General features: G+C 42.8%; 2 protein-coding genes across 6 annotated transcripts in view; both read right to left on the bottom strand.

Annotated features, from left to right (window-relative positions):
* Positions 1-9,201: 9,201 nt before the first annotated feature.
* Positions 9,202-16,562, bottom strand: tmem88b (transmembrane protein 88 b). Its single transcript, XM_084003238.1, has 3 exons — positions 16,100-16,562; positions 12,946-13,350; positions 9,202-11,144 (listed from the first exon to the last, which is right to left on the bottom strand). Exons 2-3 carry the CDS (start codon positions 13,336-13,338, stop codon positions 10,866-10,868), a joined length of 672 nt encoding a protein of 223 aa, XP_083859364.1. The 5' UTR covers positions 13,339-13,350; positions 16,100-16,562; the 3' UTR covers positions 9,202-10,865.
* Positions 16,563-20,788: 4,226 nt separating this feature from the next.
* kdm6ba (lysine (K)-specific demethylase 6B, a) overlaps positions 20,789-23,078 on the bottom strand; it is an 88,585-nt gene continuing 86,295 nt past the window's right edge. For all 5 annotated transcript variants that reach the window (XM_084003686.1, XM_084003682.1, XM_084003684.1 and 2 more), the window contains 2 exons: positions 22,782-22,952; positions 20,789-22,443 (listed from right to left, as the gene is read on the bottom strand). In XM_084003686.1, coding sequence (XP_083859812.1) covers positions 22,396-22,443; positions 22,782-22,952 — 219 coding nt within the window. In that variant the 3' untranslated portion in view covers positions 20,789-22,395. The remainder of the gene's footprint in view (positions 22,444-22,781; positions 22,953-23,078) is intronic.

The raw sequence follows: 23,078 nt of genomic DNA, 5'->3' as shown, positions 1-23,078 counted from the left end.
GAAAATTCTTTGATGCACGCGTGCGCACGCAGACACACACAGACACGCAGACTGATTATCATGTTCTATTTACTAATAACCCTTGATGAACGTGTGTTTTGTGTTATTGAGGAATATATGGTGAAGGTTGGGTGTGCTTGTGTAACTATGTGGGGAACGCTCAAGGATTTGTATTGAGGTACTGCTCCTTGATATAGATATGCGATAGACCATAGAACGGTATACAGTTACTGTTGTTTATGTTACTTTACTTTCATACGTAACATATTTAAATGCATCAACTCAACAGCAACAACGCACCTACCACAACAACAACCCTGGATTGCTCGTCCAATGTGACGTGTTGCCTTTTCCCACAATTAGAAATAAATACTCTGAATCAACCATCATATTTTCTACTGTATTTCTATTGCATATTTGCCACATTAATCGAAGTTTTAAATCCAAATTTGGGTGAAAATATATTGCATCAGTACACATCGTTTTAAACCTACATCTACACATACTGTATTAGAGCTACATCCAGTCTATAATCCCCAGAATCACCATTATTGGCCAAGTAAGTGTAAAGGAATTTGACTTTCACTACACAAACACAAACACACACACACACACACACACACACACACACACACACAAAGAATTAGACACAACTAAAACAAGGATTACAAACTGAATAAAGGTAAACATCAACATTTAAACTCCTAAACTCTGATGTACAGATATAAGTATAAGTATATATACATTACAGGACAATGACATTGTCAACAGTCTGACAAAAGGGCAATGGTGTCGAGTGCAAAGGCTGATGGAATATATATGAAATATATCATTTAACAGGATGATATGTACATGTGGATATGAACTTCATCATAGTGACAGCCTGCAGGAAGAACCTGTTCCTGTGTCTGGTGTTCAGGAGTCCACAGGAGTCACAGAGCTGTTGAGTATGGTGAGGGGGGCAGTGATGGAGGCTCCTCCTGAATTCCTCTGTCATCTCCACAGTTTTGAACGTGTTCAGATCCAGGTTGTTATGACAACGCTACAGGATCAGCTCGAATAGAATAAAATTCCTTTATTACTCCCAGTCTGAGTCCAGAGTTGTCTCTGTCAGACAGGTGAGAGAGTTGTTATGACAACAGAGGTGTAGGAGCCTGTTGGAGAAGGTGCTCCGCTGTCTGACTAGTGTGTGGTGGAGAGGGTGGTCCGGGTGATCCATGATGGATCACAGTTTGTTCATGTCCTCCTCTCCACCACGGCCTGCAGAGTGTCCTTTATGCAGCTGATCACAGAGCAGCCTTCTTTATAGGTTTGATGAGTCTGTTGGTGTTGCTGGCTCCGGTGCTGCTCCCCAACAAACCATAGCGAAGAACAGAACGCTGGCCACCACAGACTGATCAAAGATCTCCAACATCTTGCTGCACACGTTGAAGGATCTCAGCTTCCTCAGGAAGTAGAGTCTGCTCATCCCCTCCTTGTACACAGCTTCAGTGTTGGAGCTCCAGTCCAGTCTGTGGTTGATGGTAACACCTAGGTACTTATAGTTCTCCACATCCTTTCCCAGAATGCACAGCAATTTGGAAACCTCCTCCTCCTCTTCTTCTTCTTCTTCTTTGGTTGTGTCGTCTGCACAGTTCAGTGGTTAAACAGACGTGTCTATGAGGTGCAGTTGTTGGTGTAGAGGGAGAAGAGCACATCCCTGAGGGGCACCAGTGCTGACTGTCCAGTCACTGGAAGGACTTCATGACCACAGACGTCAGGGCGACGGGTCTGTAGTCATTCAGTCCAGTGATGGAGGGTTTCTAGGGGACCGGGATGATGGTGGGGCGTTTGAGGCAGGAGGGGACTCACACAGATCTAGTGATCTATTAAAGATCAGGTGAGGACGGGGCCAGCTGTTCAACACAGACTGACTGGAGGGGGACACGCCGTCTGGACCTGGTACCTTCCTTTTGTGTTATAGCGGACACACATCCTCTGCACAGACCATCAGTGCAGGTGCAGGGGTCTGGAGGGAGGTGATGGGTGGAGGGGGGGGGGGGGGGTGCAGTTAGTTGTGTTATGTCTGAGTTGGAGCGGGTGAGGGGTTCAGGTCGTCGGCTGGTTGGTTCTCCACACTGACGTCGGATCGTTAGCTGAAAACTGTGTTTCCAGTGAAACTCTGATCTCCTTGTCGGCGTGTTTGTGGCCTGGTTGTACAGGATCCTGTTTCTTAGTTCAACACTGTGTCTACTATCACTGCCATGCACCAGCACACTGTTGATTAAAGTCTAAAGACACTGATTTGATTGCTGTGTACCATTGGTACCTGAACTGTAGGTACTACCTGATTGACTTCTGAACACCTGTGCACTTTCACATTTTCACAGAGGATATTACAGTTGGACGCGATGGCCAGACGTCATGAGTACCTCTTCCTGGATGAGGCTGGCTTCAACCTGCAGAAACGAAGGCAAAGAGGCCGTAACATCATTGGCCAAAGAGGAATCACTGAGGTTCCTGGCCAACGGGGGGTAATATTACTCTTTGTGCGGCCATGGGTTCAGAGGGGCTTGTCCACCGGCATGCTGTCCTTGGGTCTTACAACACCCAACGTCTCCTCACCTTCCTAGAGGAACTAAGAGACATCCTCCTGGACCGCCAACAACACCATCCTGGGCCTGCACATCCCATTTATGTGATCATTTGGGACAACGTCCGCTTCCACAGAACGAACCAAATCAGAGAGTGGTTCACCACCAACAGTGACCAGTTTTTAAACGTCTGTCTGCCACCCTACTCCCCTTTCCTGAACCCTATAGAGGAGTTCTTCTCATCGTGGAGATGGAAGGTTTATGACCGACAACCATACACCAGAGAGAACCTCCTAAGGGCAATGGAGCTGGCCTGTGGTGACATCCCAGTGGAAGCCTTCCAAGGATGGATGCGCCATTCCAGGGCGTTTTTCCCGCGGTGCCTGGCAAGACAGAATATAGCCTGCGATGTGGATGAGGTGATGTGGCCTGATGCAGCTCATCGACATGATGCTGCACAGTGATTGTGGTGTGTGTGTGGTGTGAATAAACTAAATAAAAAAACTTCACATCCTGAACATGTTTTCAAGAGTACTGTTGTGGGCAATAGATTCTGTTTTTGCATTGAGTTGTGTTACAGTAGTGTACATGCAGTATTTTCTATAGATTTATACTCTTCATATGAAACTCACAAATCTAAATGCCTAATCCTCTACAGAGATCTAAGAAGATCTGTTACTTTCAAAGTTTCTAAAAATATGCATTGGCAGTTATGAAACAAAGAACCTTCTCACAAATTGAGCATTGTGTTTTCAATTGTTTTGCTTTAGTGTGTAATGATGTGTATAGTGTTTACATTTTTGAAAGCTTCGAGCTGCTTTTTTGGTGTGAAAGTTTGAGTTTTGAGGTGAGAAGGTGTGGTTGTGTTTATATAGCTTTAGAAAAGGGTGTTGTGTTTAGACATTGGGGAACATAGAGGAAACGTTTGTGAAATGTGTTTTAGCATTTGAGAAAAACTGTAACGTTTAAACTTAATCAACAAGCGTTGTTGACCCTCCAGGCCACTAGGTGGCAGTGTGTCAGTAACGCCTCAGCAAGGCAAGGCAAGGCAACTTTATTTGTATAGCACATTTCATACACAAGGCAGACTCAAAGTGCTTCACATCATAAAACAAAGTGAGAAGAAAAAAAAAAAGAAAAAAAAATAGAAGAATTAAAAGAAAATAATAAAACAAATTAAAAATGCATTACAGAAAGAAAAGAGAATAAAAACATATTTGCAATAATTAAAAACAGTGCAGACATTAAAAGATTTAGCAGAAAGCTATGGTGAACATAAAAGTTTTCAGTCTAGTTTTAAAAGTGGTCAGAGTTGGGGCAAGTCTAACATCTTCAGGAAGTTTATTCCAGCCATTTGTTGCATAGTGACTAAATGATGCTCTCCCGTGATTGTTGTTTACTCTGGGAATCACTAACAGATTGGTCTCAGAAGATCTTAGTGGTCTAGAAGTCTTATGTAGTGGGAGCATATCAGTGATATACTTCGGTCCTAGACCATCTAGTGATTTATATGTGAGCAGGAGGATTTTGAAAGCAGTAAACAAAGAAACCGGAAGTTGGTGTAATGAGCGAAACCCAAGTTATTAAACTTTTTGACATTTAATTGAAGTGAATAATCTTCATGTCGTTTGAACTCGACATCGGGCTGTTACTGATTTACCAGAGTCAAATAGAAACAACTGGTGGTTTAAGGTTGGCTTCTGATGGGAACATCCAGCAATGCATGATGGGAAATGTAACACTTGGGCTAGTTCTCACGTAAAACGTAAACAATCTTTAACTGCATGATTACAACCGTGTTTGTTCTGTAGTATATTGTGTGTCTCCTCGGAGTCCCGGTGGTCCCCGGTATGACCGAGCTTGTAGCATCTCTATTGTCGGCACCGTCACTCAGAGTGGTCTGTCCGGGAATCATTCTGCGGTCTCGGACCAATACAACTCATACTTACCTGGCAGGGGAGATACCATGATCAAGAAGGTGGTTCACCCAGGGCGAGGCCCAGCCATTGCACCCCGGCTGAGCTGCAACTCTGCGAATTCCCCAAATGTGGGAATCTCACCTGCATGATTTGTGGTAGTGGGGGACTGCGTTCGCGCTCTCCCCTGATCATTTGTCTAATGATATAAATTCTCTGTGCAGGCGTAAAGTTTAATGTGTTTGATTTGTATTTCCAGTATTACATCGTTTATAAATGGTATTTGTCGTCAGGCATACTAAGACATAGTGATGGTGAGATGAAGCCTCATGAAACATCAAAGCTTCGTTGCCAGATGAACCACCAAAGTGGTTCGACCCCAAAGCTTCAAATATGTACGCTAGGGACCCCTAGTGGTGAATGAAATTATGAAGAAAGTAAAAGAGTTTCCAGTCAACCTAACATAAATTGTTTGCTATATGTGCCGATCCAACATCAAATCATTTGAGAATTAAAGTCATCTTGGTGATACATGTGTGTGATTGTGCCTTTCATAAATAGTTCTGAACTGAAAATAAGTCATTTGGTAAACCACAGACTTGGATTTGAACCTACAACACTTGGATAATGTGTCTCAGTCCTTAGACACTACACCACCCGAAACATGAGATAGGAGTAATACTTATAATGATATATAATAATAATAATTTGTAATAGATGCATGGGGGTGGATCGTTGCAGCTCTATCCTAGATTTGAACTTGCAAAGTCCAACTTCTTAACCACAACACCACTGCCTCTTTGTAGTATGGCCAGCAGTAGTAATAATTACAATAATGATGTATAATAATAATAATAATGATAAAGTGATATATTAGTCAAAGTGGTAGGCCTACACTGCAATTCCACCTTGGATTTGAACCTACAATGCTTTGATAATGTGCCCATTTTTATAATAATGATGTATAAGAATATATAAGAATAATTAATAAGAATACTGATATGCCCACGAGTTAGTATTCGTGTATGAGGCATTTTTATAGTCATAATGTCCCGCCAATTGTAAACCTGTATCACCGCGGTACCTGTATCGCGAAAAAGTAGCCCGAAACGAAGCCTCGCTCGTCATATGCTACGTCATTTTGCCGAGGTGAATCAGATCTCGACACGGAGCTTCGCTGGGGGAGGAGCCGAAATTCTCGACACATGCCTCGAAGCCTCGACGCAAACCATAACATCACTACTAAAGCCCAAGTTATGCTTCCGCGTCGACACAACGCAAGGGGACTTGCGGACCCCTTACGTCCTTGTGGACCCCCCTTAAGGCTGAATTATGCTTCCGCGTCGACACAACGCAAGGGGGCTTGCGGACCCCTTACGTCCTTGCGGACCCCCTTACGTCCAACGCAAGGGCCTGACGTGTGCCTCCCAAAAATCCTAGACGCGCGTCGAGGCGACGCAACACCAACGCAGCGGCTTTGGCTGTGATTGGTCCGCTAACTACATCCGCTGGAGACCGCTATCCGGTTTCCACTCATAAACACCGCCATTTAAACTTTTAAAAGGCTACTTTTATTGTTTTCACCTCGTTTTATTGTTTGCACCTTCTCGCTTTTGCACAAAGAAATAAAACACCAAGTTCTGAAAAAATGTGGACGTTTAAAGCCGGAAAGTAAACAAATACGCTATAACGAGGCTTACGATGATATACGCCAAGAGTCTCGGTCGGTCGGTCAGTCTTTACAAAAAACATAGCGCCCTTTCCCGGTGTGGCATTGAATTGCATTTCGACACGTAAACCCAACGCAGAACCATCACGGTCTCCAAGCAACTGCGTGGCCGTTGCGTTGCCGTTGCGTTATCACTACGCGGAAGCATAATCAGGGCTTTACGTCCAACGCAAGGGCCTGACGTGCACCTCCCAAAAATCTACAACTAACATAACTACATCCGCTGGAGACCGCTATCCGGTTTCCACTCATAAACACCGCCATTTAAACTTTTAAAAGGCTACTTTTATTGTTTGCACCTTGTTTTATTGTTTGCACCTTGTCGCTTTTGCAAAAAGAAATAAAACACCAAGTTCTGAAAAATAGTGGATGTTTAAAGCCGGAAAGTAAACAAATAGGCTATAACGAGGCTAACGACGATATACGTCAAGAGTCTCAGTCGGTCATTCTTTACAAAAAACATAGCATCCTTTACCGGTGTGGCATTGAATTGCATTTCGACACGTAAACCCAACGCAGAACCATCACGGTCTCCAAGCAACTGCGTGGCCGTTGCGTGGTCACTACGCGGAAGCATAATCAGGGCTTAAAACGCGGCCGCTGATGATTGACAGCTGATGATCGGCACCGGAGATTGACGTGCGTCTGCGCTGGAGAAACTACAATAATGGACTACAAAAAACGCGTCGTCCACTTCTCCACATGTTGGTTTTATAAGCAGCTGGGTCACTGACCGGCTTCAGTTCCAGCAGCTCCTCCTTCCTGTTTGACCGGTTGCTTTATTTACGTTTCATTTGTGGTTTTAGTTTCGTTTTTGTCAAGTTTGTAACATGATTGAAATAAATAAAAAAAATACCATTCAATTATTATCACTGTCATACACATTTATCAACACTATTCCAATTACTATATGTCTGCATGAAAGTAACTGTTAAATATGCAAATAGGCATATCGTTTGTTTTCATGAATGGCCGAGGTGTGCGTAACTTTAAATGTTGCTCTCGCAAAGAATTGTGGGTCGGCGTAATCTCCTTTCCTTTCGCATAGGAAGGTCCGTTGCATCCTATGCTAAAGGAGCTCTGAAAGGAAGCATTGGAGCTCCTTTCCTTTGCATTTAGAGAATCCAAACGGCTCTTATCATGGCGGCCACTTGTTTACTTCCGGGTCACTTCTTCAGTTAGGAACCTTCCTAAGCAAAAAAGACTATTCGACTGCACCCCAGGTCTCTACCTCCGACCCATTGTCGGTATCGCTTCTCGGCCTTTTGGCAAAGACTGCGATCGCCTCCTTGTTGTTGGTAAGCTCTGCCTGTTTGTGGTATTGCTTGCCTGCACTTTTGGGAGGATATTATCTCTTGTGTGACGTATTTCAACCATCACTGTTGCAAATCAACTACACAGAGGTTTCATTGTACCTGAGAGCACGGTCATACCATCTACCTGCAAGGTAAGTTTTACTTTTTTATCTATTTATTTGTTTAACTTATTTTTTAGTTTTTTAAAGATTTTAGTCCTTCTAGGGACTGTGTTTGCTAGTTTTGTTAGTGCTAGGTGCCTCCACCATGTCAGCTCACCATGCTGGCATGCGGAGGCACCATAGTGTCCGTTTTTATTTCAAAGAAATGGATGGGAAACTGATATGGATGTCGAGGCTTGACTTCTCCAGGTCACAGCCGCAACCACCCCATCCAGAAACCCAAACACTGCAGCAATTACACGGTTCTGGATGGGGTCATACCTCAGAAGACTAAAGATTTTACCCTGGGATCTTAGAGTACCTGTGTCTTTTAACCTACCTCCAGCATATGCTTTTACTCAGACCTTTTTAAAATGTTTTAACCTGGAGCAAGAGGAGTTGCATGTTTTAACCAACCACCGCTCTCTGATTTCTCTTGTGCAGGAGCGGGAACCAGTGAGTCCAGTGCGCGGGCTCGCACCCGGGGACCATATATTAAATAGATTTTTGCAACAGGGAGATGGAATAGGGGCTTGCTCGGTCCACTCCACGCATCGACCTGGTATTGCAGTACCTCCAGCAATGGTGCACCCCCACTTGTCTGTTGAAAGTTATCAGTCGCATTAACCACAGAATCTCTGTAAGGACTAGAAAAGTTCCTCTGCTGTTGTTGATGACAGTCAATTCAATGGGTCATGTTGGTAACCAGCAATGGCTGATATAGGACAGAAAAACACATACTTTCAAACATTCAAATTGGATTATTCTGGTTCTTAACTTTTCTATCCTTTCAATTTAAATGAATGATCCCATTTAAAGACGACCTCTTCTGGTTCCTACTTGTATTTCTGGTTCCTATTAGAACATGTTCACATGCTGTGATTTATTTTGAAGGACGGTGACGTTTGTCTTCTCCACATGGAGACTCCACTCTCAGCTGGACAGATGTTATACTAATGAGTTAGTTGGTGAAATCACTTTACAGAAGAAAAGGAACGATTTCATTTGAGGCGTTTGAGGAGCAGTGTCTCTCTTTGGACCGGGACTTCAGGCTCTGCCTTTCACAACAAACTAGAGAACATGCTGAAGGAAAGAGAAGAAGAAAAGCTTAACAGGACCTCTTGGACTTCTCAGTCCTTAAAGAAACATTCAGGTCTGTCAATCTGAGAAGGAAAAGTGACTCTTTCACTCTTCACAAACATGCAGACTTGGAATGGCTGCTGACGGACATTATTACAGGAGAGGGTTGGGACCTCAGGCTCAATATGACATCACACAATCATTTATGTTAATAATTTATATTCATTTTACTCTTTGACCACTTGGGGGAGACAGTAACTACTTTCCACTTCAAACCCTTGGCTCAGTCAAAAGGCATCACCAACATGCACTTTATGAATTCCACTGGAATCTTTTCTCAAGGAGACGTTCGTTACAACAGTGAGTGTCCATTCACATGTATATATGTCTATAATACCAGACCCTCCAACCCAACGACAGCACAGGACCGACGCAACTCCAGCTGAAGCACAGAACTTTATTTATAAAAGGAAAAAACACAAAGAAACCATACAACAATAGAAAACCAATATGTTTTCATGATAACATGAATGTGGTGAGATACAATAATGTTTTGTGTCAATACAACCTTCCTGAGGTTTGTGATTCTCAGTTGGACTATTTCCTGTGATCCATTGGGGATCATTAAGGTTATATGCAGGTCTCATTACATTCTTTATTCTTCTTTACCCGCAGCACTCAGACTTCCACATTTACATGCTCAATCATTTCTAGGATTGTACATCTGACCTGATGTGTGTGTGTCAAAGATATAAAACAGTAGATATGAATTGTTCTATTAACTTGCCCTTCCAGGATGGAGCCAGGATCTTACCTGCTAGTCCTTAAAAGCTTGTGTTCTTCTACCAACACACCGTTACTGCATACTGCTATATCATCGATCTCTAAACTCAACGCTGTCTTTGATAAGTCACGCAGACCTGAGTGAGAAACGTGTATCAGCTGTAATGATGCTATGTTCCATTTTCATGGTTTCCGTGGTAATCGTTGCCTTTCTAATAGGAGTATGAAATATAAAAGGTGGTTTACTGAACTCACGGTTCCATTGTTCCACCCCTGCAGTCAGTGGCGGTTTCTCATATGGGCAGTCGCCCAGGGCGGCATTCGTGGAGGGGCGGCATGAGCGCCCGCACAAAAAAAAGGTGCGTCTGCTGATGCTGAGAGAGACTGGTTCACACCGGCCGCGGAAGCGCCGCGAATAGGCGCGGCCGCCACGCGCCGTGAAGCAATCGTTTCGGCGTCTGCTCTATTTTTTGCGCGTGCCGCGAGAGATTGTGTCAATTCTGGCAGGAACACGAAGAAACACGAGACAATCCGGTCAATTTTCAAAATTAAAGCAATTTTCAAAATAAAATACCTCAATTGACAAATGCGATATTTGTGTATCTAAACTCGCACTGGGAAACAGGAAGAGAAAATACATTTAATAAATGTGAAGAGTAGATAAGTAGATAAACAAATATGTGTATTTCAACTGTATACCTACACTGTCTACTGCCATACACACTCTCTCTGTCTGTCTGTGTATGTGTCTCTCTCTCTCTCTCTCTCTCTCTCTCTCTCTCTCAACGGATAAATAGAAGAAGTGTACAAACTTCTTGGTTACAGAAACATGGCATATTTATTTTATGAGGTTATGATAAAAAAATAGCTCTGAATGAACAACAGATGAGCAGAAGCGCTTGTCGACCGTCGCGGAGAATTACCGTCTGGTCTGAACAGGGGGGCAGGGGGGGTCCATTTGTGTGTCTGTGTATGTGGGGGGTGGGGGGCTGGAGGTGAGGTGAGGTCAGGGCGTCATGAAACCTAGGACCGCCACTGCCTGCAGTACTCCATCTGAGAAACACTGTTTTAATCCAGCAGTTCGTTGATGAACAGGTGAAATCAAGGTGCTGCCCACTAGTGGTGACAGGAAACAATAACCAGGTAAGATGACGTTCATGACATAGTTATGACGTAATGTTGCATCTACTCTTTTATGTCTATGACATATCTGTGTCTTACTTAATGAATGCATGTTGTGTGTTTAAGCCCTCATCTTGTTCTCTTGTTAAGTTCCTTCATACTCTTCATCTAATGCCCCCCCCCCTTCCTTCAACTCCATCCTGGACTCACACCCACACCTTTCCCTTCCCACCGGCTCCATGCCGGCCCCCACAGCAGCCGGTGCCCAGGCCGCGGTGCTGGCTAGCAGGCAGGTTCTTGTACACGGCCCGGCTGTAGGGGATGAAGCACAGGCCCAGCTGCAGGTGTCGGGCCAGGCGGCAGTATGCGGCCAGCGCCAGGACCAGCAAAGGGGTGACCAAGAGGAAGCCCACCACCAGCAGAGCCACGCAGCCACCGTCAGTCAGCAGGTCTGAGCAGTAGGGGGTCGTCCCATGAGGGCGCACCTGAAGAGGAGAGGAAGCTTGTTTTATTCAATCAGTGCACCATTAACACATCTTCAAATGGACCTGCAGCCTGACAGAGATGAACACGTCTTCGGGGCGGAGCCTGTCCGCTGCATTCACACCTGGAAGCTGCCCATTAAACCCTCGACTTCTCTGTCACGTTCCCCAATCACACTTTGTTCTGCTGGTCCGGTCATTGAACCGGCTCCAGTCACCATACTTCTTGTGATCTGCATGTTCTGTTTATTGATGTTTAGAAAAGAAAACATTTCCGATAGAGGTCAACGGTCAGGAGCTGGGCCTGCAGATTTTAAGACGGGATACACTTGTGGCACCGATATTTATATTGTTATAATATATATATATATATGTGTGTGTGTGTGTGGGGGGGGGGGATGCAGAGACACAGCAGGCCTGAATCCTCCTTATCACCCCACGAAGGATGAAGGGAATATGTGGAACATGCAGCTCGGGGGAGAGAGAAGTATTTATTATGTGAGAGTTTTGATTCTTACGTGTATTTGGAGAAAAAATACCTTTCCTATGTATTATCGTATGTATTATAAACATAATTCCCTTAAATACCTTGGAAATGTTCTGAATGTTGGCAGCTCAGTTCGAAGAACCCTAAATACTTCTCCACCTGTCTGTCTCTACTTTTCTCCTCAACCCTTTTTCCTTTTGATTCCAGGTCGGGATAATCCCCCTCTAAGCTGCTGTCACATGAGGCCCGATTGTGAGAGAGCAGGGGAACTGAGAGTCCTGGTCTCGGTCATTAAGGAGGTCTACAACCATTGCTGTGCACTAAATGTCTCTGACCCGTGGTGACATGTCGGCTAACACTCGGGGTAATGGGTCAAGAAGGCTGTTTTGTTGAAGTCTTCTTTTATATTTTCGAAGCATTCTGTGCATTCTTTCTATATTTCTTTGTTCACAAGCACCCCCCCCCCCCCCCCCCCCCACACACACACACACACACACACACACACACACCTTCATCTCCTCAGCATCTGAAACTTCAGACTTATCTGATTATAGAAGCTCTCATCCCGACGGAGCCAAACCCCACCCTCAGCTAAGTGTTTCAAACTTGAGGATCAAACTTTTGAGATTAGGACTTTTAGATGTTACATGAAAAGATGGCTTCATCTCTCGCTCCTCTCATCTTCTGTTTAGATGTTCAGTGTGTGTGTAAACAGTGATCCTGTCTAACCGTGTTTTACTCTCAGAGGTCACAGAGCTGGTTTGAAATGATGAATATTACTTTCCAATTACTGACCAAAAAGTAATACTTTGGTTATTTATGACTTTTTGAAATTACAAACTATAACATTACTTTTTATGACTTTATTTGACGTATTATACTACTGCTTTTTGATCACTTTTTTTGACATACTGCACTATAACTTATTAACTTCCTTATAATATGACTTTTTAAGGATGTGCTTTGATATGGCGTTCTATGTTGTTGATACTATATGACACTGTCTCATGATATGAATATTACTTTCATGCCAATCAAATGAAGGCTGATATTTTGATATTTTCTGAAGGCAAATATTCAACTTGCAGGTGTCTGACTGTGGGAATATTACACAGGGCTAAATGTCTGGATGCTCTTGTTCAATGAATTCTCCCCCTAAATATATTGGACGCCTATAACTGAGATTAAAACAGTCCAAACAAGTGAACAAATAAGTAATGCAAAATGCCCTTGAGCAAGACATTAGCCAGCTCCATCGTGACTGCACCTCCACATCTACATCCTTCAGCAGGCTCACCCTTAGCCCTCCGTTCTCACCGTAGAGTGGCAGAGGAAGCCAAACACCACCATGATGATGGCCGGCGTCAAGATGGTCCCGAACACCAGTCCGGCGAGGCAGGTGTTGATCGTGGCGATGATGAGGTTCTGAGCCGTGACCAGCACCGAGCAGGCCCAGCAATCCAGGGACCCCCGCAGCTCCAGAGGCGCCTCGCTGCCCCCACCCCCGCTCTCTGCTGCAGAGTAAGGAGGCGGCACGACGACGCGTGACGGGGTCTCTCTGCCTCCACCCACGGCGGCGGTGGAGGCCAGGGAGTTGGACTGGTGGAGGTGCTGGTGGTGGTCGCTATGGTGATGGTGGTGATGAGGCGGCAGTTCCTCGGACAGGTCCAAAGCCTGGTGGTGGGCCCCCTTCTCCAGAGTAGCAGTCATACTTGCAGAGAACTTTGGGCAGAAAGTACAGAAATGAATGTTGTGAGATGGAAAGCGAATCAGTGACAGATGTTGGTCAGCCCAGATGTTTCGAGGCTTTACTTGTAGGAAGAGGACCGGATGAGTCCAGGAGTCTGGCTCCATAGTCACACAACGCTTCCGTACCTCATCCCATTCCACTTTTAAAGGCTGAGTGGCTCCGGGTTCACTCAGAGTTCAGGTTTTATCCCTCAGGATTCAGCTTGTGTGATGTGAGGTGATGTTATCAGAGGCTGATTGTCATAATTACTATATGGAGTTTGAGAGATGAAGGCTGAGGGCATCAAAGTTTGTTTGTGTAGAACCGTGTGCTTGTGTTGACTTCTGTTGCCATGGAAATAAAGACGTTCAGATGGAAAACTTACATCAAGATGATGAAACCATTACGTTTATGTTTGAAAATTGTTTTTACAACGTTCAAGTGTTTTAGCTGTAAAATGTCTGAACAAACTAACTATATACCCATATGACATTGTCTGGTATTTGATTGTGGCATCAGATTCAAAATATATATTTGTGCAATAATGTATGTCATAGAAAAACTTGATAATGAATTAATCAATAAGCAATGGCCAAATAAGCATAACATATTTCATATATTATGTGATTATTAACACTGGCTGCCTTTTAGTTTATATGTTAACACTTTCTGTTAAAAGCTTGATGCCAAAATGACTTCATGTATCACCCCTTTACATTAAATAATTACATAACAATATCCATAATGATGAGTCAACTGAAACATGGCTGTGCACGTACGCGGTGATAATAACCAGATCAAACTGCTACAGTTATGCCATAACTACATATCTACACTATATTTGTATACATAAAGATCCTCATGCTTTCTATATATGTTGACATAAAGATACTTCTCATGTATTTGATACATGTGTAATACCTGTAAATCCAGCCTTTGGTTGTTGGACATGTCGCAAAATTTGTCCCAGTTGAAATAAAACTGCCAATGACCTGGATGTGTGATATATATGTAAATATATATATATATGTGAGTGTATGAATTTGATTTGTGAGAACTGAATGTGAGAGTATATAGAGTCAGTGAGGATATCATTCACATTAAAAATAATACAAATTCAAATTATGCTTTACAGGTTGAGATTTGTTGAGTAATTCAGATGAAAATATAAATTCATGGTTTCAGGTGGAGTTGCTAACACATATTTCAGCCCATAGTTGCCTTCTGACTCTCTTTATTGGAACAATGTGCACCTGCAGCTGAAATCAAATGGAAGGAAGTAATGAAGTAGTATTTGTGAACATGTGAGTGCAGTGGAAGACCACGCTGCCGTGCTGTCCTGGGTGCTGGTTATTTTCCACGTCTGGCTGCCATTGTTGTCCCGAGCGTTGTTTTAAGGTGGAAGGTCATGTAGGAAGGAACGGCAGGAAAGTGTGTGTATACACACACACACACACACACACACACACACACACACACACACACACACACACACACACACACACACACACACACACACACACACACACACACACACACACATTGTGCCCCTTACTGAAAACACATTTAGGCTCTCCACCCATTTTACTCAGCGTTCTTATTATAGTCTGGAAAGCATTTCTTTGAATATTACCTCACGCCATTGTTTGACCCAAATGAAGGAATTCTAAACTTGGGAATATTGTGCAACAAAGTGAACGTGGCTGTGGGACAATATGAACATACTACCTTATCACAATTCTCTTCTTATTCAAATGGCACTCAGAGTAAACATCCTGGTGTCACTTTACATTTAGTTAAGAAACATATAATTTCAGATAATACACATCGGTTTAGTTCAAAACAATCAATCAATAATAATAAATCAATCATAAGGTCTCCTTGCATAAATACATTTAAATCATTCAATCAGACTCTATTGCCACTTGCCCACCATGATAGAGATCTAGACAGCTTTAAAGTTGAGGATATTTACCAGGGCCGGCCCAAGCCTTTTGGGGGCCCTAAGTAGAATTTGATTCTCACCACATTGAGAATATTGACACAAAAGTCACACTATAATATTAAATTATGAATTGTATTAATACAGTGATGGTTTATGAACTACTGTCCCCCTGGGTACACATACATAAATCCCCCATCCCCCACCCTATTTGTGCAAAAGTGGGTGCAAAAGGGGGAGGGGGGGTCTGGGGGTCTGATCTGGGGTTAAATTCTGAATTTTGATGATGTGAATTCCTGTATTCTAGTGCATTTTGTGGACAGCCAGCTGGAGAATGCCAATACCTAAATTTGTTCAGATTCATAGACTAAAAATCTATACAGACGATTGGGGGTGGCCAGCGGGGCCCCAAACAGCCAATTAGTTCACTTATGCCTCTGGCCGGCCCTGATATTTACTGATGATAATGATAATGGACATTGTGTTTTTGGAGTGTTTTGATCAGGATCCCAATAAATGCCTGTCATCTTCATTGATTCTACTTTTCATAGACTAGATGCCCGGCTGGTTCTTATGTGTTATTATGTTTGGATGCTGCTGATTCTCTATTGTTCCATCCTTCTATGATTCTATTGTCTGGAACAAAGCAGCTGAGATAATTCATTCTGTCTGTCAGACTCTCAGTCGTTGCTTTCTGTTGCTCAGCTCCTCCAGCCCAGAGGAACCGGAGGAACCCGGAGCAACCGGTGTATGAGGGCGTCTCCGTGATGTCATGTGAAGAGTGATGAGTTGGTACTCACATAGTGCTGCTGGACTCCGTAAGCGTCCTCGTCCTCCAGGTTGATGCTGCTCGTGTCCAGTCAGCCCTCGTCAGCGTCCTGCTCTCACTCTTCTCCTCTCACTCTTCTCCTCTCACTCTTCTCCTCGCCTTCTAGCTGTCTTCTTCAGTCCTTCTCTGCTTGTTTCTGGAGATGGGGACGTTCCCCGGCTTTCCTCCGGGGAGTTCAAAGAGCTTTTGTTGTGTTTTAGGGGGTTTCCTCCTCAAAGCCTTATCTAGTGGTGGTATGTTGGTATGTTGGCGTCCTGCTGGTTCTTCTCTCCACCACCCCGCGTTGTCAGTGGAGCTGCTTTCTTTTCTCCACATGCCACATCAAATTCCTCGTGCCACAGAACTGCTCCTTCCTCGGTGGCTCAAAGCAACTTTACTCCCAGTTGCTGTGGTCTTTGTCTTAATGATGTCAAACTTGTGTCTGTCCGCCCTCCCCCTCGTACCTCCCCATCTGATTGAGTGCACAGCGCTGTCTCCCCCCTTCCCTCCCTCCTTCCCTCCCTTTGCACTCCTTGCATCCATCCCACTTTCTCTCCACCCACGAGGCTTATCAGACCCCTGCCTTCCTCCACCAGCTCCACTCAGCACACGCATTCCACCTCCCATATCCAAGACACGCTACGCCCCCGCCCCCCCGTCCCCTTTCCCCCATCCCTTCTCCCCCGTCCCCTCTCCCCCGTCTCCTCTCCCCCGTCCTCTCTCCCCCATCCCCGTCCCCTCTCCCCCGTCCCCTCCGTGCAGTGGGGGTGGGTGTTGGAGGTCAGAGCGAGGCTTGCCTGATAAGTTGAGGTTCAGGAAAGCAGAAGACGAGGGGGAAGGGCAGCAAACAGACTTGTGTTAAGAGAAGCTCATTATTCAGGCTGTTTGTTTGTCATGTTTGTGTCAGAGGTGGGAAGTAACACAGTACAACTATGTTACTCTGAGGTGGGAAGAGTACTCAAATATTCTACTCAAGTAAAAGTACTATTAGTGAAGTACTAGTAAAATGACCAGTCTAAAAAGGTACTCCCCTAAAAGTAAAAAGTAGCTTGTTTGAAATGTTCTGCCCATCATTCCTTGTTTCTTTACTCAGTAACGGATGTGATGATAAGTCAAAAAGTGAAGTACTTCAAAACTACTTAAAAAGTACAAAGTGAGCCAATGTAATCTGTTACTTTCCACCTTGGTATTACTGTACTCAGGTACCTGTACTTTACTTTCTTATAACTTTTTCCTTTGACTTCCTACATTTTTTACATTTACACAACACAGATGATAATAATAATAATAATAATAATAATAATAATAATAATAATAATAATAATAATAATAATGATGATGAACTTCAATCAACTTGATTATTTAATTAATTGAATTTAATCAAATACCAAGTGCTTCAGAAAGAGAAAAAACAACAACACATAAATAAAACACAAGAACGGCATTAAAATAATATGCAAGAGATTAAAATCAACAACTCAGATAAAAGCAGGATATGCTTTGTGATAAAAGTAATATTTTAGACTTTTAAAAGAGAAGATACTGACATTCATACACAAAGTTATATACAGCAAAATATTATTGTTATGGACTGCAAAATGCCATAGGCTTAAACTGGCTTAAGCTGATTATATATGTAGAGGTATGTACGCACACACACACACACACACACACACACACACACACACACACACACACACACACACACACACACACACACACACACACACACACACATATTAATACTCAATGTATTGACAAAATCTGAATCTGGGCTGATATATGGATTCGGGATATTTTCTTCTGAATAACAGCACTATTGTTTGAAGGAAATGAGTTCCATACATCAGCAGGGAGCTGCAGCTGGGACGTTCTGTCGTTGACATTTAAAGAAGAGGAACGAGTCGTCGCCTGTTTCCTCCTCTTGAAGGACATCGTCTCATCGTCACCTCGCTGCTCTGAAAACATCCTGTTGTTCAGACTCCACCGAGGCTGAAGAGAAACGACATCCAGCAGCTCTGCTGCAGACCCACGTTGTAAAGACAAGATCAGTGATGAAGACTAGTAGACTTCCATCCTGCTGACCGTGACTGAAGATGTCAGGACGTTCTTCTGTGGGTCCGTGGTTCAGTTCCATTATGGAAAGGTAGTGTTTACAGTGTGTGTGATGATCACACACACACAGATACACTATCAGGAGATGGAGATGAAAGCTTGGATTCTCTGAGATCCAGAAAGCTGTGGAGGGAGCCGGCGATCACGTCACTGATTACAGATCAGAGCTGGAGCTGAATAATGACACTGTCTGATCCTGACTGTCTGCCCCCCCAGACCTTCGTGAGCTAGCAGTGTTTGTTTACTTCCAGTCCACCCCCATGCTTTTATCTACTTTACTATAAAGAGATTTGTTTATTCATTCAGTCCAAATAATATTGTTGTAATAGCTGTGTGAGTATGTGAACTGTCATCATGTGAATCATGTGCTGTTTCTGTTTCTGGTGTCAGAGGACTTCATATGAACGACCCTTTGGATGAAATAGTTACTCATATATTAATCATTACTATTCATCTTAATAGTTCCTGTGTAATCTGTCCTCCTGAACAACAGAGCAGCATAAACATACTTCAGGCTGTGTGCTGATTGGACCGTTGAAGTGTCGTGTCTCCTGCGGAGGAAGAGCGTCCGTCCTCATCATCACCTGACTGATCGGGCCGGCGGACGCAGGCCACTTCCTGTGTGTTCTGAAGCAGGATTTCCTTCAGTCTACCCAGTAATTCTCTGTCCTCTGCCGCCCCAGACCCGTGACCCCGCGACCCTTAACTTGACCTGAGGACACAGTGACCTGCCAGTCTGTCACTCTGGAAACCCTTACGATGAGACAGTCAATGTCAACAACTGCTCATATGCTTGTTCAGGTCTAGAGCTTCTGGATTATTTGTTCAAGGAGTATTAAATCAATTCACTTATTCTGGAAAGATTCTGTATTTTTCATTGATATGTAGTTATTGATATGTAGGGATGAGACAATTGAATATTTTATTGCTGATCACGACACAAACACACTGTTGAATTCATTTCCATTAATGGGATGATCATAAATATCATCACAGTGACTTGAAGAAGCTATTTAGCTCACTATCATGATAGACAAGTGATACAGTCCAGAAAATATAGAAAATATTAATATAACAAATCAGTAGCCAGATTTAAAAAAATACAGGAGGAATGATGTGATAAAAAAGACCCACACAATGTGACTATTTATATATTTATCGTTTCCAAGTATTTATTTATTGTATTTATTCATATATATATATATATATATATATATATATATATATATATATATATATAAAGGTAAAGTGCTTCCACTATGTTTGAGTGGTTTGAAGTGTATTTTGATAATTATGAGGATAATATCATGAGTTCATATTGACCCATGACTAGAAGATGTTGTACATTTTGACACATCCAGACACATGTTGGTAGATGATCTCATGGTGTGTTTGACAGTGGAGAGATCTCCCTCCCCAACATAAACACACATGCCTCGTACAGTTTGGGTACAGCGGATGGAAGTGGAGGAGGTTGTGTGTATAATATTAGGTTTCAGCATTGGTTCAGGGACAAATGTGATTGTGTGTCTAAAGCGTCAAAGTGTTGTTGGCCTACAGAGGAAAGTGAAGTCTGGTCGTCTGGTTGCGGCTCAGCTGCCGTTTCCTGCCCTGCTATCTGTGAGCTGCTGCTACGACCTCCTTCCTCGGTTTACCCTGGATGCACATGTCGACGTGGAAACTTTTCTGTGGACTTCAGCCTTCTATTTTTTTCACACGCTGATCTAACAATAGCAAGCTCCAGTTGAGGACGTTTAGGGCTGTGACAAATGTTTGGCACAGCGGAGGGAAGTGACTTGTTATAGGAGGAGTGCAGCGTAAACGGCTCCACGGTGGGCTTTGACACATTTAAGGGCAGTGAGTCGGCTACAAAAGGTGAGACAGGATGTGTAGAGGAAAAGGTATTGCTCCTTTGGGAGTCGAGAGAAAAGAATTGAACAGAAACGTAGAGTCGATGCTTTCATGTGTAAAGCCTTGTATGTGGTCTTGTTCAGTCCTCAACATTTGGTGGTTTTTAAGGCAAAACGTGTATATCGTAGACAAGCCTCTACATGAATGACAGTTTAAGGTCCTAATAGAGGGATATGATCATATATCCATTCAGACCTTTTAATGTCTCCAGGTTTATTAGGTAAGTCTCAACATTTGTCAGGTATTTATTGGGTAAGACTTTAGATTAGGGAACACATATTAACCATGAACTAGTTTCTTATTAGCATGCATATTAGTAGCATATTGGCTGTTTTTAAGCCATTATAAATCACTTACTAATGCCTTATTCTGCATGATCACATTCTGCAACTACTAGGCCGTTAACTACTGTGAGAGTTCCGATCAATAATTTCCTAATCACTGCTTATTGATAGTGAATTATGGAGTTGTTGTAAACCACTTAATAAGAATAAGCTAATAAGAAACTAGTTCATGGTTAATATGTGTTCCCTAATCTAAAGTGTTACCATTTATTGTAATTAATTATGAATGTGTTAAAGCACCTCCTGTGTTGTATCAATACGTCATCAATGAAAGTGATAGGGAGAAAAAAAATCACATAGGTCACACTCACTTCTAGATTTATCAAAAAGCGTTTATTATTAATAGTAATGTCACACAAATTCACAAGTGTTTAAGACATGTCTGGCTCAGTTTGGTGTGTGTATCTGCAAGTATGTCTGTGTGAATTCTCTAAACAGTGCAGTTATAAATAAATGACCACAAAGAGAAGGAAAGGGTAAGGTAATATTGCAACAGGAAAAATAGAATTCTCATTTTAAGAAGATAAACAGAAAAAAAGTTGTTCAAAGAGAACATTTAGCACCATCTATCCCGTTATCATATTCAACAGATAATGTCATAAAATCATTAAAATCTCATCTAAAAGCCCCTACATCATTAAAAAAAATTACCATTTCTCAAAACACTTTGGAAAAAGATTTTTTCCTTAATGAGCATACAAACACAGCATTCCATTAGTCATCTTGTCTACGTGAGCAGTGTGCCTATCGTCTACAGGAAAGGTGGTGTTATATTCAAGATAAAGATATCATTTCATATATATCAGAAGAAAAAGGCAGGAGTCATGAGAGGCAAGCACCAGAGAAACAGTAGCCTCCACTCCTGTGGACACACAACCCACATTTCAGTTCTTACAGAGCAGTCGGTCACTATAAAAAATAAAGAGAAAAAAACTAAATCGCAAACTTGTACAACCCTATTAAAAAGGGACATTGATATCCAATAAATAGAGGAAACATTTTAAATTAAATGTACAATGCCAAAAAAAAAAAAAAAAAAAATCAGGAATACTAAGTCTGCATATTGGAACAAAAAATCAGAGGTACAACACACAAACACCAGATGGCAATGATTTTTTTCTTTCTTTTTTTAAAGAGATACTCCATACAGAGATGGAAGAAATAACAAAAAGACCTGATGATGAGTGACAACTGAATATTAATCTCCAGAGGAAATGAAAGTAGAATTCATACAAACACAAGATTTACAACACATACGAGAATCTGAAAGACAAAATGAAATCCCCCCCAAAACAACCAAAGTTGTCCAAACCCGTATGTTTTGAAGCATTCCAAACATTTGTATTTTTTTAAATTCTTAATGCTTTAGAAAAATGTTCATATCTCTATTATTAGTATTTTTCATTTTCTCTCTTTTCTAAATACAAGGCCAATGTGGTATATATCTAGGCTGATCTAGTTTAGAAAAAACAAAACAATAAATTATTTTAAAAAAAAGACAGCACCCCACAAAAATTGCAAACAGCATGTACAAATTTCAGTATCAAGACAATAAGAAGAGAGAGGAGTTCACTCTGGTATTGACAGGAACACACCATTGAAACCATCGACCCTCCACAGTTTGTTCAATGGCAGCACCAGCTGCCCCTGGTTACCAACCTCAGTGTTGCCAGGGTGTCTGGCTGAAAGCACCATCCCAGAGGAAACGGGGATTTTATTGGCGGCTTGGTATTTCTTTTTGTAAACAGTAATGATGAGTAAACGTATTCAACTGGCTGTTCGGCAAGTATTAGCAGTAGTAGCAAAAATGATCTTAAATAATGAAAGGTTACGTTGAAAACCAAAGTGAAACTGTGTCTTTTGTCCTGGCTTGCAGGAGTTTTGGTTATGGCTGAGGAGATGCGGGAGGGGAGCTCTGTCACCGGGAGGAGGAGGAGGTGGAGGAGGAGGAGGAGGAGGAGGAGGCCTGGTGGAACGGAAACACAGGACAGACCAGTCACTCACACATCAGGACATTCATCAGACTTTTATCAAGTCTGGAAAACGTGAACAGCTGTTTGTCAGTGTGTATAGTTTCTTTTAGGTGCATCTGGCCTGTTAACATCGGCCCATGGACAACAGATGCAAAACAGCCGTTTTGGTTAAATCCTGGCATTTACATATTCATGTTCATTAATGTGCACTGTCCATGGCTTAAGTAAAATAAATGGCGGGAGACCCCTGTTTTCATATCGTGCCATGCCTGATCCGAACAGTCAGAGAAGGAAGGTGTGGGATGTTGAATGGAGGTTTCGCGGTGCTCACCAGGCTGAAGGAGTCGTATGTGGTCATGAGCTCCTCGGTGCGGTACTGCTCCAGCACCACCACGTTGGTCAGGTTGGGGCTCCGCTGGCGTGCACAGTCCTCACAGTGCACCACGTACGTCTTCCTGCTGCTGCTCTCACTCGTTACAAACAACAGGTTGAACACCTCCACCTGTGAGAGAGGAGCGAGCCGGTCAGGGGGCAGCTACACACAATATACTCCTCACTACACTGGTGAGCCATTTGTGACTATTGTCTGAACATGTGTTGGTCTAATATGTCCTGCATTCCGCTTTAT

Source organism: Eutrigla gurnardus (genome assembly GCF_963514095.1).
Source record: "Eutrigla gurnardus genome assembly, chromosome: 23".
NCBI lineage: Eukaryota > Metazoa > Chordata > Actinopteri > Perciformes > Triglidae > Eutrigla > Eutrigla gurnardus.
This window is presented reverse-complemented; position numbering and strand designations above follow the sequence as displayed.

What these genes read in the sequence shown, in the direction of transcription:
- tmem88b (XM_084003238.1), bottom strand. Translation starts at nt 13,338, where the DNA reads ATGACTGCTACTCTGGAGAAGGGGGCCCACCACCAGGCTTTGGACCTG. An exon ending in GCTTCCTCTGCCACTCTACG is followed by an intron (nt 11,145 to 12,945) that starts GTGAGAACGGAG and finishes TCTCCTCTTCAG; the next exon opens with GTGCGCCCTCATGGGACGAC.